The sequence below is a fragment of the Tenrec ecaudatus genome, chromosome 2 (assembly GCF_050624435.1).
Source record: "Tenrec ecaudatus isolate mTenEca1 chromosome 2, mTenEca1.hap1, whole genome shotgun sequence".
Lineage (NCBI taxonomy): Eukaryota > Metazoa > Chordata > Mammalia > Afrosoricida > Tenrecidae > Tenrec > Tenrec ecaudatus.
Window position 1 is genome coordinate 205859396 of NC_134531.1, and position 20801 is coordinate 205880196.

Genomic DNA, 20801 nt, shown 5'->3' on the forward strand with positions numbered 1-20801 from the left:
GGTGGGACGTTCAGAGTACGTGGGCATTCTCAGGACCGTGTGCCTCCTCTTTGGGACGTCTGCTGTATCGGCGACGCTCTTCGCCAACCCCTTATGTCGAATGCACCAATGCTGCTTCAGTCTTGCTTTTCTCGCGTCCATCTCCGGCATGCCTGTGAGGCCACTGGAAAGAACATGGCTGGGTCCCCAAAGTGACCCCTTTATAACAGAAGGAAACATGATAAAGAGGTCTTTTATAACAGCTGTTCCCAATGTGACACACCATTTGATGTATCGACTGCTGCTGCTTCGACACAGACCTTGACGCTTGATCCAAGAAATAGGACATCCTCGACAGAGCTGTTGATTCCTTTACCATTTATCATTGATGTTGTTTTATCCATCCAGTGGGGAAGATTTTCGCAGCCTCCACGAAAGGCTGTAGTCTTTGACAGTCATCAGCCATCTTCATTGTCAACGGGCAAGGTCGTGTCTTCTGCACACTGTAGGCTAGGCTGTTCACGAGTCTCCCCTGTTCCTGATGCTGCATTCTAGGGGACAGTCCCGGTGCACACCTCTGCCAGTGTGAGCGCATGCCCTCCCCCTTGTTTTGTTTGGACAGCTGCCTTTCTGCCCATGTGCAGGTCCTGCATGAGCACATGTACATGTGCTCACACTCCATTTTTATCATGTTATTCATAATGTGTTGTGAGCCGTGCAATCCCATGTCCTTTTATAGTTCACAAAGCACCGAAAAATATCTCTGCTTTCACCCAAGATCCAGCGGACATCCGCCAGGATGTTTCTGATTCCCCATCTTCTGACTCTGGCTTGAACTTCTAGCAGTTTGTTTTCTGGCAGAAGTTGTTTCTGAATTATTTTCCATACATTTTTGATAGCGTGTGACATTAATGGCCTTATTCTGTGGTTTCCACATTTGCTCGATGTCCATTCTTTGGAATGGGCACGAATGTGCATGCCTTCCAGTCGGTTGGCCTTCCAAGGTTCTTGACATCGATGAGTAAGTGCGTTCACTGCTGCATCCGTTGGAGCATAGATCAGTTGGTGTCCCGTTAATTCCCAGAACCTTGATTCTCGCCAATCCCTTCAGTGGCGTGCACTTCTCCCTTCTGTATCCGTGGTTCTTGATCCTATGCTACCTGCTGGGATGGTTGAACACCGACCAGTTCCTACTGGTACAGTGGTTCCGTGTTCCTTGATGGAGCCATGTCAGTGCACGGTCTGCCGTGGGACTCTGCCTTCAGGATTTGACACGAACCGTGGATTTTCTCTTCACACCTCTCAGCTTGAGAAATGCTGGTTTTCTGAGTTCAGGTTTTCTGAGTTTTGTGGTCCACAAGCCTGGGAGTGGCAGAACCCAGTGGGAACTGCCTTGTTTTCCCAGGTCTTGTCGGAGTGCCGCCTCAGTGGGAGATCGTTTGTTTCCCTTGTTGGACAGTTTTCCATCCCCACCCCCGATGTGACAGTTTTCAATACGTTGTCTCCTTGAGCTGCCCTTCCAATTATTCCCTGTAGCTCGTTGGCACGGTCATTTCTCTCATCCTCCGTAGCCACTCTGCACTTCACAGCTCATGCCTGGCACTGTTTGGGCGTTGTCTTCCTTTCTGATGACTTGATGTCACCCCACACTGCTTCCAGTCCTGGTTCCTACATCAAATCTATGCTTGAGACGGTCTCCACATCCAGTGAGGATGCATTCAAGATGGTCCACCTTGGTTCTTCTGGACCTGCTTTGATTTTATTCCACCTCACCTTGACCTAACTTGCGCATGAGTCCTCGGTGGTCCGGTCCGCCATTGGCCTCTGGCTTTGTCTTGACTGATGGTACTGAGCTGCCCCATGGCCTCTCTCCAAACTCTCCTTTCCCTTCCTGGGGACTTCCTGTTCACTGTACAGAGAGAAACCATGATCTAAAGCCAGGTGTCCAGCCACCAGGCCACTTTCTGCTGTCTGTCTGTCTGGTTGGATTTGGAGGCTCCTCATGCCGAGTCCTCTGAAGTTCTGATTCTCTCTCTGTCTGTGTGACCATTCCAGCCCAGCCTGCTGAGTTCATAGGAAGATTAAGAAGCAAGGAGGCCGCGGAAGGAGCCACGGCCACACTGCGGTGTGAACTGAGCAGGCCTGCCCCGGTGCAGTGGAGGAAGGGCTCAGAGACGCTCGGCGCTGGGGACAAATACATCGTGAGGCAGGAAGGGGCCGTCTGTGAGCTGGAGATCCAGAACCTGCTTCTGGGTGACGCTGGGGAGTACTCATGCGTGTGTGGACAGGAGAGGACGTCAGCCACACTGACTGTGAGGGGTAAAGACCATGTGTGACCACATGTCCTGGCAGTGTGGCTTGTGATCACGGCTCCATGTCATTCCCTCCCCACCCCTCTCTGCCCTGCAGTCTGCGTGTGTGTCCCTTTCTCCGCCCTGGAGCCCAGGGTGCGGCTGTGGCACGAGGGCCACTCTCAGCTGTGAGGTTGGCAGGGGGCTGCAGGTGTGTGGGCAGGCAAGGACCAGAGAGCCAGTGTGCAGAAAGAGGCTGTCTGGGGGAGCTCCCGGGCAGGTGTCTGCAGGGGAAGTTGGAGAGCAGCCTCCTGCCCTAGCCAGCTGGGAGGAACTAATATGGGGGAGGGGGTTCCCAGCAGCCAGTCAAGCACTGGAAGAGGGCCAGGAGGAGCACATTCTAGGAAACCGCCTTCGTTTTATCCAGCCTCCAGCTTGCCAGACTGTGTGGGGGGAGGGTGGAGCCTGGCCCACGGGGACTTAGATGAGTGAGGGGTGACTGGATGTGGGTCCCAAGGGGCAGGCATGGTAGGAGGGCTCCCTGGGTGGACTGAGGGGTCGCCTCTGTCTCAGAGAGGCCCTCGAGGCCAGCGAGGGTGTTGGTGACATTGCCCTGGCCCCAGGGTCTCCTAGTGGAGGGGTGCTGAGAAAGGCCAGGCTAAGCAGCCCCCAGAGTGGAGGTGTGCGGAGGCAGCAGAGCCGTCTGCTCCGTGGTCTGGGTCTCCAGGCGCTGAGCCCGCATGCTGCATGGTTTCCTCCCCAGACCATCAGTCCCGTTGCCCACGTGCAGCCTGCGGAGGGCCTGGCGGCCCGTGTGTCTGACCCCTCTCGTCCTGTCACCCAGTTCACAAAGGGGTCTCGAGCCACAGAAGGGGTCTCGAGTGTGCCCTGTCACGAGCTAGGCGGGGTGGTGCCGAGGAGTGGGGGCAGGACACAGCCCCTAACCAAGGACAGATGCAGCAGAAGCAGGGTGCTGTAGATCCGGGGCTTGGTCATAGGGTGGGGCGGGGGTGCTGGGGCATGGAGGACCCTCAGCCAGAGCTTATCTGTCTGAGTGGTGAAGGCCTCTACTCTTCTGCACAGTGCTCATGGTCCCGTGGAGAAGCACTCGGCCCAGAGTGCCCCTGGTCTTCTCTGCAGAAGGCACAGACTGTGTGGCCGTGGAGCCAGGACTCTGCCCAGACCCCGCCAGCAGCCCAGTAAAGGCACAGCCCCTGGAGGGCCTGCAAGCCCCACCTCCCCCGTGGACCTGGACCACTTCCTTCAGGGGCCAGATTCAGAGTGAAATGCTTATCCCATGTGCTAGGCACCACACGGAGGGTAGACCATTGAGTCCTCTTGGGAAAATGTGTACCTCACGGATCCCGGCTCCGTGCCTGGTGGGCCACGATGGAGGGGACAGCCTCCTGAGCATGAGAGAGGATATCAGGTTGAGGGACAGGTGTGCCTCTCACGGCAGGAAGTCACAGATCTTCAGGAGGCCTCGTGTGCAGCCTCCATGCAGCTGCCCTAGATGGGCAGCGTCTAGGGTCCAGGGAGGGGGCTCGGAGGCCTTTTGTGTGGTTGCAGCCCACAGAGCAGGCTCCATCCCCGGAGAAGCTGCGCCCACCTAGAACCCAGCAGTGCTGGTGGTGCCCAGGTGAGCAGCCACAGCTGCAGGAGAGACTGGGAAACAGGGCATCTCCTCAGGTGGGGCGGAGGCCTCCATAGTGGTCAGTGTCCACAAGAAGTGCAGCCAGAAGTGAGCACTGTCAGACTTCATACTCTGGAAATGTCCTCCGGAGAGGACCTCACACTGGGTGGAGTGGAAAGGCAGGTCAGAGGAGGAAGGCCCTCGGTGGAACAGATTGAGCCATGGGTGGAAGAAGGAGCTCCCACGGAACAGCCACCGGGGAGGACGGTGCAGGAGCGGGCGACTTCGAGCTCCGCTGCGCACACGCTGCTGCGAGTCAGAACCGACGAGACAGCTCCCAACAGCAGGGAGTGCATTGAATGCACAACCAGTGACTTCAACTCGGCTTGGGGAAATGGGATTTTTCTTTGCCGATGTTGTCCATTAAGTTCCAGAAGTCTTTCCAGGCCGTGCGGGTCCTTGTCCTCATCCCTTCTTCTAAACGAGAAGAGCAAACCGTGGTGTGAGATATGAAAATAATAGCCATTTATAATCTCTCGAGGGGTCACAAGGTGGGGGAGGGGGAAAGCGAGGAGCTGACACCAAGGGCTCAAGTCGAAAGCAAATGTTTTGAGAATGATGATGGCAACAGATGTACCAATGTGCTTGACACAATGGATGGATGGATGGATTGTGATAAGAGCTGTAAGAGTCCCCATTAAAATAATCTTAAAACAAACAAATGAGAAAAACGAAAGCAGAGGAGAGCAGCCGTGGAAGGAGCGTCACACATGGAAGGATGACTGATCCACAAGTACGTGCTGCTCTAGCTACCAGCCGTGGAACACCGAGAAATGCCCGGGCCTACGGCACATATGCAGAGAACTCTCGCCCACAGTCCACAGCAAGAGAGCATGACCTGTCAACGCCTTGATCTCAAACGCCGAGCCTCCCGGAGGAAGAGACAATAAAGTCTCGCCCTGAAAGCCATCCACCTTGTGACGGTTTGCCATGCCGCAGCACGGAGACTGTGACCTCCGCAGGATTGCAGGAGAGGAGATGCCCAGGCCTCACCTGCCTGTTGGACAAAGATGTCCTGAGCTGCCACTCAGCTCCAAGGCTCCGTGACGGAGGACAGGCAGGCGGGCCCCACCTCTCCTCCGGCTGGGGTCTGTCTGGGGTGTCTCTAGCCTCTGGGGAGCAGCAAAGTTGAAGCTGGAGCCATGAGAGTGGATGTCGTAGGAGCCCTTTCCTGTTCTGCCACCACCTGTGCTGGTTAGGATCCCAGGGCAACCAAGCACCCTGGGTGCCACTGAGGGACTGTGGCTACAGTGGGGTGTGAACTGAGCAAGGCCTGTGGAGGGAGGGGAGGGTCCGAGACCCTCTGGAAGATGAACTCAGCCTGAGGCGGAGGGGCCATGTGTGGAGCGCCATGCAAGAGATCTCTTCTCCCCTCTGGTTCACTGTCCAACCCCTGTGTCTGGTGTCCCAGCAAGACTTCCTGGCTCCTCCGTCTCTTTCACTGACGTCTCTCAGAGTGGCCGGGCCCTTTCACATGCTCCTCCATCCACATGGCTCCCCACCCCCACCCTCCACCCCCGTGTCCTGCGTCTGTTTTAATTTTTTGCTCTCTCCATGGTACATGTGTTTCCGTATGCGTGCCTGTGTCTTGTACCCCAAGTCCTGCAGACAGTCTGAAGTTCCCCATGTTTGTCCGGCCCTCTCAGCCCTGCCAGCCAGATTCATACAAGGCCTGAAGGGTGAGCAAGCCACCGAAGGGACCACGGCCACTCTTCAGTGTGAGCTGAGCAAGGTGGCGCCCGTGCAGTGGAAGAAGGGTGCCCAGACCCTATGCGCCGGGGACAGATACAGCCTGAGGCAGGACGGGGCGCGGTGCGAGCTGGAGATCCGCGGCCTGGCCGTGACCGATGCTGGGGAGTACGTGTGCGTGTGCGGGCAGGAGAGGACTGCAGCCGTGCTGACCGTGAACGGTAAAGACTGCATGTGGCCACAAGGATCCGCGGCATGGGCTCTCTACCACTGTGTCCTCTGTCACACCTGCGTCCCTCTGTGCCTTGGTCCCTGGGGGACTCCCTGGGTATCAGCCATCGCTGGCCTGGGTTCCCACAGCCCTTTTGCCAAGAGAGGGCACGGTGTTTATATCCATGAAGCCCGTGGCTTTCCTACTGAGTTCGCGTGCTCCTTCCACGACCATGTTTCCCTTGTCACCCGTCCCTTTGTTTGCTGGTCTGTCCCTTTGCTCCTCTGAGGGTTTGGCGGGTTCTCTGTGTGTCTGGCGTGCACGCGAAGGCCTGCAGACAGCCTGCTGCTCTCCGTGTCCCTCGCAGCCCTGCCAGCCCGGTTCACACACGGTCTGAAGAGTGAGCAGGCCGAGGAAGGGGCCACGGCCACACTGCGGTGTGAGCTAAGCAAGGTGGCCTCCGTGCAGTGGAGCAAGGGCCCTGCGACCCTCAGTGCTGGGCACAGACACAGCCTCAAGCAGGAGGGGACCACGTGCGAGCTGGAGATCCGCGGCCTGGCCGTGACTGACACGGGGGAGTACGCCTGCGTGTGCGGGCAGGAGAGGACCTCGGCCGTGCTGACCGTGACGGGTAAAGACTTCCTGTGGCCTCACGGGGACCACTTTCCTCGAGCCTGCCGCACCTGAACGTGTCTCCCCTGTCTCTTCCCGTCAGCTCGTCAGCGCCAGCGCTCTCATCTGTCTGACCCACCTCACAGGTCATATTGATAAGCATGGGGGCTCGGCTCTGTGCCAACCCTGGGCATACTGATAAAAGGGGCACCAATGCTCACGGGAGACGGAGTACCTGAAAATCAGGGACGCCGAGAGAGAGGCAGCAGATGGGGGAGTTCCAGACAAGCCCAGGGTCCCGAGTGCCTGCGGGATGTTAGAATGTGGCCGGGCCTAGAGGGCCACGTGTGAGAGCACAAGGGGCCACGAGAGAGGACAGGGTCAGGAAAGTGATGAGGCAGATGTGGCCAGGTGGATGGGTCTTTGGCGCCTGACCTCCGTCGAGGCCACAGTGCAGGGCAGAGCCGGCTGTGAGCCACGCTCCCCACTGTGCATGTGGGCAGCAGAGGCTCCGGCTGTAGCTGGTGGCCAGGTATGGATCCTTCAGGGTCAAAGCAAGTGGAGCAAATAGGAGCAGGGTAGGGATGTGGGGCATGGGGCAAAGATGGGGCCTGTGTAGGTGGAAGGAGGCAGTGCAGGTGACCAGAGGCTGGCGTGTGCAGGTTAAGGGGTGCCCCACCTGCAATGGAAGCACATTTGTGAGGGAAGGGCAGGTTTCAGAAGGTGAAGACACAGAGGGACAGATGCCCATTGCGTTGTTGGGTGCGTTGGCTGTCAAAGGGGAGGAGGCCTGGCTTGAGCTCAAGGTATAGAGCTAGGAAGGCTCACCTGGTAACTAAAGGCCAAGGCTGAACACGGAGACCCTTTGAGAAGATGGGAGGAGGGTTTGGATCCACATCTCTCAGCTGTTCTGCATCTTCACAGGTTGAACACACCAACATGCGGTTTGATCTGTCCTCAGTCGTGTGACTCCAGTTGTCTGTTTTTGTTTGTCTTCCTGGACATTCCAAGCTTCTGTGCACCAGTTCTACCCACTGCGTTTCTCCAAGATCTGAGCCCCCAGGCAGTCAGAGACACTGTTGGTCTGAGCTGAGCAGGGTGATGCCTGTTCGGTGGAGGAAGACTCCCAAGACTGTGGGAGCCCTGGGCCCTCAGGATAGACCCAGCCTGTGAGGACAGGGCCACAGTGGGGGATGAGAGAGCTGTGGGGACGCCAGAGAAGATTTGTGAATGTGTGGGCAGGAGAGGACCTTCACAACACCGACCTTGAGGGAGGGGGGGCGGTATCAAACCCACGTGTGGCCGTGTGGATTAGTGGAATGAGAGGTATCTGCCCCTCTGGTGACTCATAGTGCTACTTTCTGCTTCCATCTGTGCAAAGGCCACTGGGACGGGACGTCTGCTTTTTACCTCCTGGGTTCTCAGGACTATTAGAGGTCATCATGGCCATGGCCATGGGCTCATGTCTTTCCCTCTTTGTCCTCTGTTTGCCACATGACCGTTTGCTTTCCACCCTTTGTTCATTTGTTTGCTTGTCCATGCCATTGCTCTTTTGGGCATTTAAAGGTTTCCTTGTTGGTGTCTATGTCCTGCAGTAAAGTCTTCCAGGCAATGTGATGTCCTGTGTGTCTATTTACTATCCCAGCCCTGCCAGTCAGATTCTTACACGGTCTGAAGCGTGAGGAGGCCATGGAAGGGGCCACGGCCACACTGCGGTGTGAGCTGAGCAAGATGGCCCCCGTGCAGTGGAAGAAGGGCTCTGAGGCCCTCAGCGCTGGGGACAAATACAGCCTGAGGCAGGATGGGACTGTGTGTGAGCTGGAGATCCGTGGCCTGTCCTTGGCAGATGCTGGGGAGTATTGGTGTGTCTGCGGGCAGGAGAGGACATCGGCCACCCTCGCCGTGAAGGGTAAAAACTGCATGTGGGCTGGTGGATGGGTGGCATAGTGTCTGCACCACGATGTCCCATGTCACCACCTTCGGCTTCCATGTGTGTCCACTCACCCACGAGAGTCCATGGATGTCTGTTCTCCATGTGACTGGGGTCTATTGGGTTCTCCCAGTTCCTTGATCGCTTGGATCAGTTGATGTCACGGTGTGCCTTTTCCTAAGGTTCCTGTCTACTCCTCTTTGTCCTCTGTTCACTTGGTGCTCACTTGCTTCCACTACTGTTGGTCCTCTTAGTGGCTCCTTCGTCACATTGACCCTGGGGAACCTGTTTGTTTTAGTGGGTGTTTGTGTCCTGTGTGCAGTGTTGTGCAGACAACCTCATGTCCATGTCCATTTGGCCCTCACAGCCCTGCCAGCCAGATTCATACACTGTCTTAAGCGTGAAGAGGCCACGGAAGGGGCCACAACCACACTGCGGTGTGAGCTGAACAAGATGGCCCCCGTGCAGTGGAAGAAGGGCTCTGAGGCCCTCAGCGCTGGGGACAAATACAGCCTGAGGCAGGATGGGGCTGTGTGTGAGCTGGAGATCCGTGGCCTGTCCGTGGCAGATGCTGGGGAGTATTGGTGTGTGTGCGGGCAGGAGAGGACGTCAGCCACCCTCGCTGTGAAGGGTAAAAACTGCATGTGGACTGATGGATGGGTGGCATGGTGTCTACACAACGGTGTCCCATGTCACCACCTTCTGCTTCCATGTGTGTCCAATCTCCCACGAGATTCCATGGATGTCTGTTCTCCATGTGACTGGGGTCTATTGGGTTCTCCCAGTTCCTTGATCACTTGGATCAGTTGATGTCACGGTGTGCCCTTTCCTAAGGTTCCTGTCTATTCCTCTTTGTCCTGTTTACTTGGAGGTCACTTGCTTTCACCACTGTTGGTCCACTACGTGAAATGTCCATCGCTTTGCTCCCTTTGGAGTCTGTGTTTTCGTGGGTGTCTGTGTCCTGTGTCCAGTGTGCTGCAGGCAGCCTGATGTTCTCCATGTACGTTTGGCTCTCACAGCTCTTCCAGCTAGATTCATACATGGTCTTAAGCGTGAAGAGGCCACGGAAGGGGCCACAACCACACTGCGGTGTGAGCTGAACAAGATGGCCCCCGTGCAGTGGAAGAAGGGCTCTGAGGCCCTCAGCGCTGGGGACAAATACAGCCTGAGGCAGGATGGGACTGTGTGTGAGCTGGAGATCCGTGGCCTGTCCGTGGCAGATGCTGGGGAGTATTGGTGTGTGTGCGGGCAGGAGAGGACATCAGCCACACTCATTGTGAAGGGTAAAAACTGCATGTGGACTGATGGATGGGTGGCATGGTGTCTACACCACGGTGTCCCATGTCACCACCTTCTGCTTCCATGTGTGTCCAATCTCCCACGAGATTCCATGGATGTCTGTTCTCCAGGTGACCGGGGCCTATTGGCTTCTCCCAGTTCCTTGATCGCTTTGATCACGTGATGTCACCATGTTCCCTTTCCTAAGGTTCCTGTCTATTCCTCTTTGTCCTGTTCACTTGGAGGTCACTTGCTTCCACCACTGTTGGTCCACTACTTGGAATGTCCATCGCTTTGCTCCCTTGGAAGTCTGTGTGTTTTAGTGGGTGTCTGTGTCCTGTGTTTAAAGTCCTGTAGAAAGTCTGATATTCTCCATATCTGTTTGGCCCTCACAGCTCTGCCAGCCAGATTCATACACGGTCTGAAGAGAGAGGAGGCCGTGGAAGGGGCCACGGCCACACTGCGGTGTGAGCTGAACAAGATGGCCCCCGTGCAGTGGAAGAAGGGCTCGGAGGCCCTCAGCGCTGGGGACAAATACAGCCTGAGGCAGGATGGGGCTGTGTGTGAGCTGGAGATCCGTGGCCTGTCCGTGGCAGATGCTGGGGAGTATTGGTGTGTGTGCGGGCAGGAGAGGACGTCAGCTGCATTCACAGTGAAGGGTAAAGATGTTTGCGACCGCTTGCACCAATGGAGTGGTTTCTGTTCCATGGTTCCTGTGTCACACTGCCTTCAGCTTGTACCTGTGCGCAGACTCCCTGGTTGTCTGCTTGCCAACTCACCGGGTCCTCGGTCAGGATGTGCGTGTTTTAGGGCGCAGTCTCTGTGTCTCTGTCCTCTGTTTCCCATGTGGTCATTCTCTTTCCTCATCTCGTGTTCGTGTCTTCGCTTAGCCATCCCTTTGCGCCTTTGGGGATTTTCGTGTTTCTCTGACAGTGTCTGTACCCTTTTACACAGTCCTGCAGTCCGCCTGACATTCTGTGCCCACTTGAAATCCCAAATCCCAGCCCTGCCGGCCAGATTCCTGTGAGGTCTGAAGCATGAGGAGGCCACGGAAAGGGCCATGGTCACACTGTGTGTTTTAGTGGGTGTCTGTGTCCTGTGTCTAGTGTGCTGCAGGCAGCCTGATATCCTCCATGTGTGTTTGGCCCTCACAGCTCTTCCAGCCAGATTCATACACGGTCTGAAGCGTGAAGAGGCCATAGAAGGGGCCACGGCCACACTGCGGTGTGAGCTGAACAAGATGGCCCCTGTGCAGTGGAAGAAGGGCTCTGAAGCCCTCAGCGCTGGGGACAAATACAGCCTGAGGCAGGATGGGGCTGTGTGTGAGCTGGAGATCTGTGGCCTGTCCGTGGCAGATGCTGGGGAGTATTGGTGTGTGTGCGGGCAGGAGAGGACGTCAGCCACCCTCGCTGTGAAGGGTAAAAACTGCATGTGGACTGGTGGATGTGTGACATGGTGTCTACGCTATGATGTCTTATGTCACCATCTTCTGCTTCCATGTGTGTCCAATCTCCCATCAGATTCCATGGATGTTTCTTCTCCATGTGACTGGGGGTCTATTGGGTTCTGCCAGTTCCTTGATCACTTGGATCAGTTGATGTCACGATGTTCCCTATCCTATGGTTCCTGTCTGTACCTCTTTGTTACCTATTTACATGGTGCTTATTTGCTTCGATCCTTATTTGACAACTCAGTGGCTCAATGACACATTGACCCTGGAGAATCCTGTGTGTTTTAGTGGGTGTCTGTGTCCTGTGTCCAGTGTGCTGCAGGCAGCCTGATGTTCTCTATGTACGTTCGGCCCTCGCAGCTCTGCCACCTAGGTTCATACACGGTCTGAAGCGTGAGGAGGCCACAGAAGGGGCAACAACCACACTGCGGTGTGAACTGAACAAGGTGGCCCCCGTGCAGTGGAAGAAGGACTCTGAGGCCCTCAGCGCTGGGGACAAATACAGCCTGAGGCAGGATGGGACTGTGTGTGAGCTGGAGATCCGTGGCCTGTCCGTGGCAGATGCTGGGGAGTATTGGTGTGTCTGCGGGCAGGAGAGGACATCGGCCACCCTCGCCGTGAAGGGTAAAAACTGCATGTGGGCTGGTGGATGGGTGGCATAGTGTCTACACCACGATGTCCCATGTCACCACCTTCGGCTTCCATGTGTGTCCACTCACCCACGAAATTCCATGGATGTCTGTTCTCCATGTGACCGGGGTCTATTGGGTTCTCCCAGTTCCTTGATCGCTTGGATCAGTTGATGTCACGGTGTGCCTTTTCCTAAGGTTCCTGTCTACTCCTCTTTGTCCTCTGTTCACTTGGTGCTCACTTGCTTCCACTACTGTTGGTCCACTTAGTGGCTCCTTCGTCACATTGACCCTGGGGAACCTGTTTGTTTTAGTGGGTGTTTGTGTCCTGTGTGCAGTGTTGTGCAGACAACCTCATGTTCTCCATGTCCATTTGGCCCTCACAGCCCTGCCAGCCAGATTCATACACTGTCTTAAGCGTGAAGAGGCCACGGAAGGGGCCACAGCCACACTGCAGTGTGAGCTGAGCAAGATGGCCCCTGTGCAGTGGAAGAAGGGCTCTGAAGCCCTCAGCGCTGGGGACAAATACAGCCTGAGGCAGGATGGGGCTGTGTGTGAGCTGGAGATCCGTGGCCTGTCCGTGGCAGATGCTGGGGAGTATTGGTGTGTGTGCGGGCAGGAGAGGACGTCAGCCACCCTCGCCGTGAAGGGTAAAAACTGCATGTGGACTGGTAGATGGGTGGCATGTTGTCTGTGCCATGATGTCCCATGTCGCCACCTTCAGCTTCCATGTGTGTCCATTGCCCCTGAGATTCCATGGATGTCTGTTTTCCATTTGACCGGGGTCTCTTGGGTTCTCCCAGTTCCTTGATCCTTGGATCAGTTGATGTCACGGTGTGCCCTTTCCTAAGGTTCCTGTCTATTCCTCCTTGTCCTCTGTTCACTTGGAGGCCACTTGCTTCCACCACTGTTGGTCCATTACTTGGTGTGTCTATCGCTTTGTTCCCTTTGGAGTCTGTGTTTTAGTGGGTGTCTGTGTCCTGTGTCCAGTGTGCTGCAGGCAGCCTGATGTTCTCCATGTACGTTCGGCCCTCACAGCTCTGCCACCTAGGTTCATACACGGTCTTAAGCGTGAAGAGGCCACAGAAGGGGCCACAGCCACACTGCAGTGTGAGCTGAACAAGATGGCCCCCGTGCAGTGGAAGAAGGGCTCTGAGGCCCTCAGCGCTGGGGACAAATACAGCCTGAGGCAGGATGGGACTGTGTGTGAGCTGGAGATCCGTGGCCTGTCCGTGGCAGATGCTGGGGAATATTGGTGTGTGTGCGGGCAGGAGAGGACATCAGCCACACTCACTGTGAAGGGTAAAAACTGCATGTGGACTGATGGATGGGTGGCATGGTGTCTACACCACGGTGTCCCATGTCACCACCTTCTGCTTCCATGTGTGTCCAATCTCCCACGAGATTCCATGGATGTCTGTTCTCCATGTGACTGGGGTCTATTGGGTTCTCCCAGTTCCTTGATCACTTGGATCAGTTGATGTCACGGTGTGCCCTTTCCTAAGGTTCCTGCCTATTCCTCTTTGTCCTCTGTTCACTTGGAGGCCACTGACTTCTACCACTGCTGGTCCATTACCTGGCGTGTCCATCGCTTTTCTCCCTTGGAAGTCTGTGTGTTTTAGTGGGTGTCTGTGTCCTGTGTGTAAAGTCCTGCAGATAGTCTGATGTTCCCTGTGTCCATTTGGTCCTTGCAGCCCTGCCAGCTAGATTCATATATGGTTTGAAGCATGAGGAGGCCACTGAAGGGGCCACGGCCACATTGCATTGTGAGCTGAACAAGATGGCCCCCGTGCAGTGGAAGAAGGGCTCTGAAGCCCTCAGCGCTGGGGACAAATACAGCCTGAGGCAGGATGGGGCTGTGTGTGAGCTGGAGATCCGTGGCCTGTCCGTGGCAGATGCTGGGGAGTATTGGTGTGTGTGCGGGCAGGAGAGGACATCGGCCACCCTCACCGTGAAGGGTAAAGATGTGTGTTATCACCTGCATCAGTGCTGTGATGTGCATCCTTGTGTTTCCACATCACTCACGTCTGTATCCTCCTGTTCTATCTGTCCTTCATGTTTGTCTCTGTCCTGCCTGTCAGAAGAGGTAACAGCCATGTCTTAATGGGTGCTTGACACCCTCTGTATTCCATTCCCACTGTTATCTCTCCTAGTCTGCCTGCACCCCTCCTTCATGCCTGCCGTTTGCACCCAGTCCTCAGTTGCCCTTTTACTCAGCTTTGCGCTCCTTCCTGGAGTCTGGAAACCACACGGCTGAGTTCTCTGGTGGTCTCAGTGGAAGCAGCTTTTCCCTAGGTGCCGTGCATGGAACAGAGCCCTGCCTTGGGGATTCTGAGGACTCATCCCTGCCCTGGAGGGGCTGAGGAGACGTGTCCTTGGGGTCGATCCGCAGCCTTTTTTGGGAGTTTGGGAGCCTGAGTTAGATTTAGCACGTCCCTTCCATGCTCTTTCACTCTCGAGCAAACCGGCACCCTAACCTCCTTCCCCTGCGTCGCCACACGATGGTTCAGGGACGAGGGTGGTGGGCGATGCAAGTTGAGGGAACCCGGGACAGCCCCTGTCCCGCCCCTTCTTGGCTGGGCTTGCTGCTGGACCAGGGAGGCGATGTCCTTGGTGTTGACCTTTGGTCTCCCCTCTGCCCTGGCCGACTTTGCAGCCCCCGAGGCGGTGTTCCGAAGGCCCCTGCAGAGTCTGCATGCTGAGGAAGGCTCGGCAGCCCGCTTCTGCTGTGAGCTGTCGGAGCCGGGCAGCCAGGTGTTCTGGAGCAAGGGTGGGCTGGAGCTGCAGGCCGGCGGGCGGCTGGAACTGAGGCAGCAGGGCCCAGTGGCAGAGCTGCTGCTGCGGGACCTGCACCGCGAGGATGCCGGGGAGTATAGCTGCACCTGTGGCTCCCGGAGCACCAGCGCCACGCTCACAGTCACAGGTGGGCGCGGTCTCCCAGACCTGCCGGTGGCAGTTGCGAGCCCCCAGTTCCTGCGGGGGGGTCCCGCCACTGCCCAGGGGGCTGCTTGCTTGCAGTGGAAGTCACCAGTCCTTGAGACGGGTGGCCACGTGTGTTCTGGGGAGCCCGCGCCAGCCCTCACCCTCCCTGTCCCCGGTGCAGCTGCGCCTGTGTCGTTTCTTCGGGAGCTGCAGCCCCAGGAGGTGGACGAGGGTGCGACCGCCAGGCTGCGCTGCGAGCTGAGCCGACCGGGAGCCGCTGTGGAGTGGCGCAAGGGCTCCCTGCAGCTCTTCCCCTGCGCCAAGTACCAGATGGTGCAGGACGGCGCGGCCGTGGAGCTGCGGGTGTGCGGCGCCGAGCAGGAGGACGGTGGGGTCTACACGTGCGATGCAGGCCAGCGGCAGAGCACGGCCAGCCTGTCCATCCGCGGTGAGCCCCGACCCGCCTGCCTGGCCGCTCCGCGGGCTTGACAGCAGGCCGTTGCTGACACCCCTTGTCGACTCCTCAGTCCCCAGGCCCCAGTTCAAGGCCCAGCTGCAGAGCGCAGAGCAGGAGGTGGGGGGCGTAGCCCGGCTGTCCTGCCAGCTGAGCAAGGATGAGCCAGGGGCCCCCGTGCAGTGGCTCAAGGAGGGCGCAGAGCTGCGTGGGGGCCCCAAATACGAGATGCGGCGCCAGGGAGCCACCTGTGAGCTGCTGATCCATGGACTGGAGGCCAAGGACACGGGCGAGTACGCCTGCTTGGTGGGCGGCCAGCGAACTTCTGCCTCCCTTAAGGTCAAAGGTGAGGGTCTTCCTGAAGCACCCCATCACACCACACTCTGACAGCTCTCTCAGGGACACACCTGGCCTGCCCGAAGCACTTCTCTAGCTAGGATGTGGTCGCAGGTGTTCCCGGGGTTGGCTGGGTGTGTGCGCTCGGTACCCCTCTGTGCCCCCCCCCCACCCGCATGGATGTCCCAGGAGGAGGGCGTCAGCAGTGGTGCCATGGAGGCCCAAAGCCCTGGAGCACCTGGCAAGCAGCCCTTCGTGCTTCTCTCTGGAAACTCTGAGCTCCCTGGGAGGCTGGCTGTCCAGGGCGGGGCTGCCTGCAGGCAGGGAGAGTCCCCTTCACCCAGCTCCTGTGGACAGAGGAGCCCTGGCCAGTCCCTGCCCGCCCAGGAGGAGGGCAACCACAGACGGGATGGCCTTTGATCTCAGCAACCAGCGCTATGGAGGCTGACTCGGAGGTGGGAGGAGAGCACGGGACGGCCAGGAGAGCAGGGCCAGCTACAGCTGGCCAACACGCTCCTCTCGCTGCCCCCAGAGCCCGAGGTCACCATTGTGCGGGGCCTGGTAGATGCCGAGGTGCAGGCTGATGAGGACGTGGAGTTCTGCTGTGAGGTGTCCCGGCCGGGGGCCACGGGCGTGGAGTGGCGGCTGCAGGGCCTGCCTCTGCAGAGCAATGAAGTGACCGAGGTGGGCACACGAGGCAGCTGCACCCACACACTGCGGCTGAAGGGCGTCACACCCGAGGACGCGGGTACCGTCTCCTTCCACGTGGGCCTCTGCACCTCCTCCGCCCAGCTCACTGTCCGAGGTAGTGGGGCCAGGGCCGGACTGTAGGGCCTCTCTCTCTCTGCTCAGGCCCAGGGGTGGGTGAGGGCAGGCGGGCCAGAAATAGATAACCAAGGATCCTCTTTCTTGGGTTTGGAATCAGGAGAGAGAGGCTCACAGATGGGCCATCTTGGGTGTTGCTGGATGTCAGCGTGCAAAGTGGGGCTTCGGGCCTGTGGGTTATGGTAGTAGCGGGTGGTGGGCGTCCCAGAAGCTCAGACCAGACCGTCCGCGGCCATCTCTGTCCCCTCTTCAGGTCAGAGCCCAGGCTGCTGCCTTGGCCAGGAGGAGCAGAGTGGGTTACCTCTTCAGGCCTTGAAGCGGGGGTGGGGGTGGGGGAGTGGGGAGAACCTGTGGGAAAAGAGCTGTGCTTGTGGGGTGGCACCCCCAGACCCGAGCCCTGCCCTTATCTCATCTGCCCAGCTCCTGAGGTGGCCATCCTGGAGCCTCTGAAGGACGTGCAGCTCAGCGAGGGCCACGACGCCCGCTTTTGGTGCCGGCTGTCCAGGGCCCCTGGACAGGAGGCCCGCTGGGCTCTGGGCGGGGTGCCTCTGCAGGTCAACGAGATGAATGACATCACAGTGCAGGACGGCGTGCTTCATACACTCACCTTGCACAAGGTGGGCTCACCAGGAATCCCCCACCCACCCAAACACTCATAGGGGCCTCACAACACTGCTCTTGTGAGGGGGCTACCTGTCCCAGGGGGAGGGTTCTCCCTTCATGAGGAGGGGCCTCCACCCTTCTCAGAAATGCCCCTTCTAGAGGGGCTGATGGAAACATTCCCGAGCCACTGCCTGGGTGGGTGAGCAGAGGTGGGTTGGCCCCGTGGTGAGGCTCAGGGCCCCCTGGGTAGGATGGGCCGGCTGGGGCTCAGCATCTCCATCTCCATGTCCCCAGGTAACTCTCGAGGATGCTGGCACGATCAGTTTCCAGGTGGGCTCATGCAGCTCCGAAGCCCAACTGAAGGTCACAGGTGAGCAGCCCTCTCCCAGGCCTGGCCCCACCCCTCCCAAGCACCCACTGGAACACCTCCCCCAGAGGAGAAGTTCCCGTTGGCAGTTCGGGGCAAGTGCAGCGAAAAAAACAGCAGTGATTTTCACCAGTGACTTTGCCTTGGGGCCTGCCCACCCAAGCCACAGCCAGACCAGGCCACTGGGGTGGGCTCCTGATGACATTAGCCCTCCACCTAGCTCTCTCAGGGACACTCTACAGGCACATGCACACCCATGTCATGTGAATGCACACCCACGCCCTTCTCATGGTGCTCATCCAACGGGCTACCTGTGATGACAGGTGTACTCATTCATTCACCGTGCATATGCGCCAGGCCTTTAATCCGGGTTCTAAGGACCTTTCTTTCAATTGGGGTTATATTTTGCCCTCACAGCTGTTCAGCCATTTCCCTGCTGTCTTACTCCTGGTTTCCAAGCCAGTCCATGTCTATCCATCATCACTCTGTTCACCTATTTATTCATTCTCATCCATCTACCTAAATCATCCATCCATCCATCGCCATCCTCCACTGATCACTTATCATCCATCTATTGATTTATCTATTATTGCTTATCTATCTACAGTTAGCCATCTTTCAACCATCTATCTGTCCACCCACCCATTTATCATCCACCTACCATCTATCCACATGCCACCCACCAGCAGCACCATCTGTTGTTCACCATCCTTCTGTCTGCCTGCTCATCCACCCATTCACCATGGGTTCCTCCATCCACTGAAAAAACACCCTAATTTCCTCCTCTTGACCAACCAAAGCCCAGACCTTGAGATGGGCTGGATGCGGGTATACCCTCAGGGAGCCTTGAGTCTGCTGCTGGAATTGGACATGGAGACCAAGTTGTTCTGATGTCCCCGTTGCCCTCGGAATCTTCAGGGGCTGAACAATGTGGCTCACAGGGTTGGGCAGATCTTCAAAATTCCAGTGCCTTGCAGTTGAGAGATGGAAGAAGATATCCCGAGTGTTCAGAACAGGAATCAGGAAGGGTCTGATGAATTTAGTGGGATGGGCAGCAATAGAGAGTGGCTTTGTGGGACAATTGTAGGTCTAGCTGAAGACTGTGACTAAGCTCCACTTTAGGCCAGGTGTCCCCAGCCTGGAAGAGTTTAAACACATAGTCCCTGGCATTGACCCACACTGCCCAGTTTAGGTTTCAGTGGGAGGGGCCTGGGCAGAGTGTGTTTGAGCTGGTGTCTTCGTGGGTCATGTGACAGGCAAGTATGGAGCCTGTGCTGGGTGAGACTGGGCAGAGCAGGCAGGGCAGGAGGTGGTCAGGCAAGCGCTTAGGAGTTTGTTTGGGGTTGTGGCCCGCCAGGAAGAATGGGGGCAGAGGGTGTTGGGGCTCCCGGAGCAGCCGGCGGGAATGCAGGCGGCTCTTCAAGTTGCTGCCCTGCCTGAACCCTGCCTATCATCTCTGGAGGGTCTCTCCCCCTAGGGGCACCCTTTCTCATTCCACGCAGGGACAGGAGGGACAGGGGCTATGGAAGGTGGTGGGTAGAGGAATTGGACTTTGTCCACCATGGGCCAGTTTCTGTCTCTTTGTAAGGGGTCCCCAGTATGTCATGGCACGGCTTAGATAGGTCAAGGGTTCTGGGGCCAGGAGAGAGTAGTGCACAGGCCCTCCACTCTGTGTGGGAGGCAGGGGCGGGGAGGCCCCCGCCCCCAACTCTCCAGTCCCCAGCCCCAAGCAACAGGTATTAGAAACAGCCTTTGGCTCTCCCAGATCAACCCCAATCGTTCCTTCTCCCATTCGTGGTGGATAGGAGCTTAGCTCTGAGAGCAATTGTGTCCTGGAGTGTGTTCAACTTCCACCCCCACCCCCGCCCCTGCTTTGGCAGCCCCAGCGGCATATGGAGAGGAGCACAGGGTGCGAGGGGGGGTGCCTGGGGCAGGCCGAGGCTGTGTGTGGAGTCCAGGAACCTTCTGGTGCTCCAGGCCCTGGGCACGACAGAGTGCATTAGGATGAGTGTGTCTCAGAGCTGAAAGCCTTGTGGAACGCCTGGAGAAATGACATTCTCAGCATGGGACTCCGCAGGAGCAGGGCACCTGCTTTTCAAAGGCAGACGCTCCTTTGTCAGACAGTCAGAGACATGGACAGCTGACCAGTGAGAGGGCAGAGCAGAGGAGCCTCCGGCCCTGGGGCTGAGAACTCTTCTGGAACCTGGGTCAGCATGGGGTGGGGAGGCCATGAACTGGCATGGATTCTGGGCTGTCAGGGGGAGTGGAGTCTCCATGTCTCCATCTGTGCTCAGGGGGAGCCCAGTGGTGGCCTGATACCCACATCTCAACCCTCGGCGACCTTCCTGCATCAGGCGGGTGGGCCCCCCCCCCCCCCGTGACCCTATCCCAGGCAGACCCCAGGGTGGCCCCACCCAGGCCCTTCTTCTCCTGTCACGCAGAGGCAGCTTTACGCCTGGTGCGTGGTTTGCAGAACGTGGATGTCTTCGCGGGGGAGGTGGCCACCTTCTCCTGTGAGGTATCTCGTGCTGGTGGGCCAGAGGCCCGCTGGTGGCTGGATGGGACCCGGCTTCAGGACGGCCCCCAGAGCGCCATCGCTGTGCTTGATGGGACCGTCCACTCCCTCACACTCTCGGGCCTGGGGGTTGCCGACTCGGGCACCATCACCTACCGGGCAGGGCCCCTGGTCTCCACGGCCAAGTTGTTGATCAAAGGTATTGGCCGGTGGGCTGCCCCACCACCATGCTGGCGCTTCTGCCCCTGCCCTGCATGCTCGCCCGTCCTATAGGCTCCAGAGGGGGGTGGGGGGGAAGGATCCGGGTCAGAAAGAGGCTGGCCCTCACAGCACATCATTATTGTGGGGGCAGCTGTGAGAACAGAAGGTTCAGAGAAGAGGTGCCCCACTTGTCCAGAAGGGCCCAGACAGTGCCCACCAGTCTGCGGAGTGGGTCTTGGCGTGCCCCTGCCATGAAGCCCCTGCCCCACTTGGACACCCTGGAGGATGGGAGCAGCCACCTCCTGGGCTCCCCCAGTAAATCCACTCTCCCAGGGCCTCCGAGTCCCCACCGGAGTGATAAAGACTGGCCGACATGGAGGGCCCATCAGCCTCCACCCGCAGTAGATGTGTCCTGGTCTCCTGCTTTGCCTGGTGCACAGATACCCAAAGATCATGCTGGGGGCTAGAGGTGCCCTCCTCCCTGCTGAGCCAGAGACGGGGGCTGAGAGGGCTGTCCCCATGCTGGGCAGGGATGGGGAGCCACAATGTCCTCTGCCTTGCTTGGCATTTAATATTTGTGTACGAGTTGGAAGACAGTGCACCCCCTCTGTGAGCAGGCTGGACTGCCAAGCTTGAGTGGACTTTCAACAAGGGGGGGTGAAGGGTGTCAGACGTGTCCAGGGACACTCGGCCGCAGGGGGACAGAGGAGGATGCTGGGAGGTCCAGGGCCTTGGCTGAGAGGCCGAGGGGGGGGGTGTCACGTGCCCAGGGCTTCTTGGAGGGGGTGCTGTGTCCCTTGCAGAGGGATGGGAACA

The 20801-nt window shown here is 57.9% G+C and overlaps 1 protein-coding gene across 1 annotated transcript in view; it reads left to right on the top strand.

Moving 5' to 3' along the window:
• The window catches only part of OBSCN (obscurin, cytoskeletal calmodulin and titin-interacting RhoGEF), a 192372-nt gene that overhangs the window by 109957 nt on the left and 61614 nt on the right, over positions 1–20801 (top strand). Inside the window, exons 42-59 of the mRNA XM_075542891.1 lie at positions 2035–2298; positions 5610–5873; positions 6231–6494; positions 8121–8384; positions 8773–9036; positions 9425–9688; positions 10079–10342; positions 10838–11101; positions 11494–11757; positions 12149–12412; positions 12801–13064; positions 13457–13720; positions 14419–14685; positions 14866–15132; positions 15212–15484; positions 16007–16279; positions 16720–16916; positions 17197–17272. Of these exons, the coding sequence (XP_075399006.1) occupies positions 2035–2298; positions 5610–5873; positions 6231–6494; positions 8121–8384; positions 8773–9036; positions 9425–9688; positions 10079–10342; positions 10838–11101; positions 11494–11757; positions 12149–12412; positions 12801–13064; positions 13457–13720; positions 14419–14685; positions 14866–15132; positions 15212–15484; positions 16007–16279; positions 16720–16916; positions 17197–17272 (4521 nt within the window). The remainder of the gene's footprint in view (positions 1–2034; positions 2299–5609; positions 5874–6230; positions 6495–8120; positions 8385–8772; positions 9037–9424; positions 9689–10078; positions 10343–10837; positions 11102–11493; positions 11758–12148; positions 12413–12800; positions 13065–13456; positions 13721–14418; positions 14686–14865; positions 15133–15211; positions 15485–16006; positions 16280–16719; positions 16917–17196; positions 17273–20801) is intronic.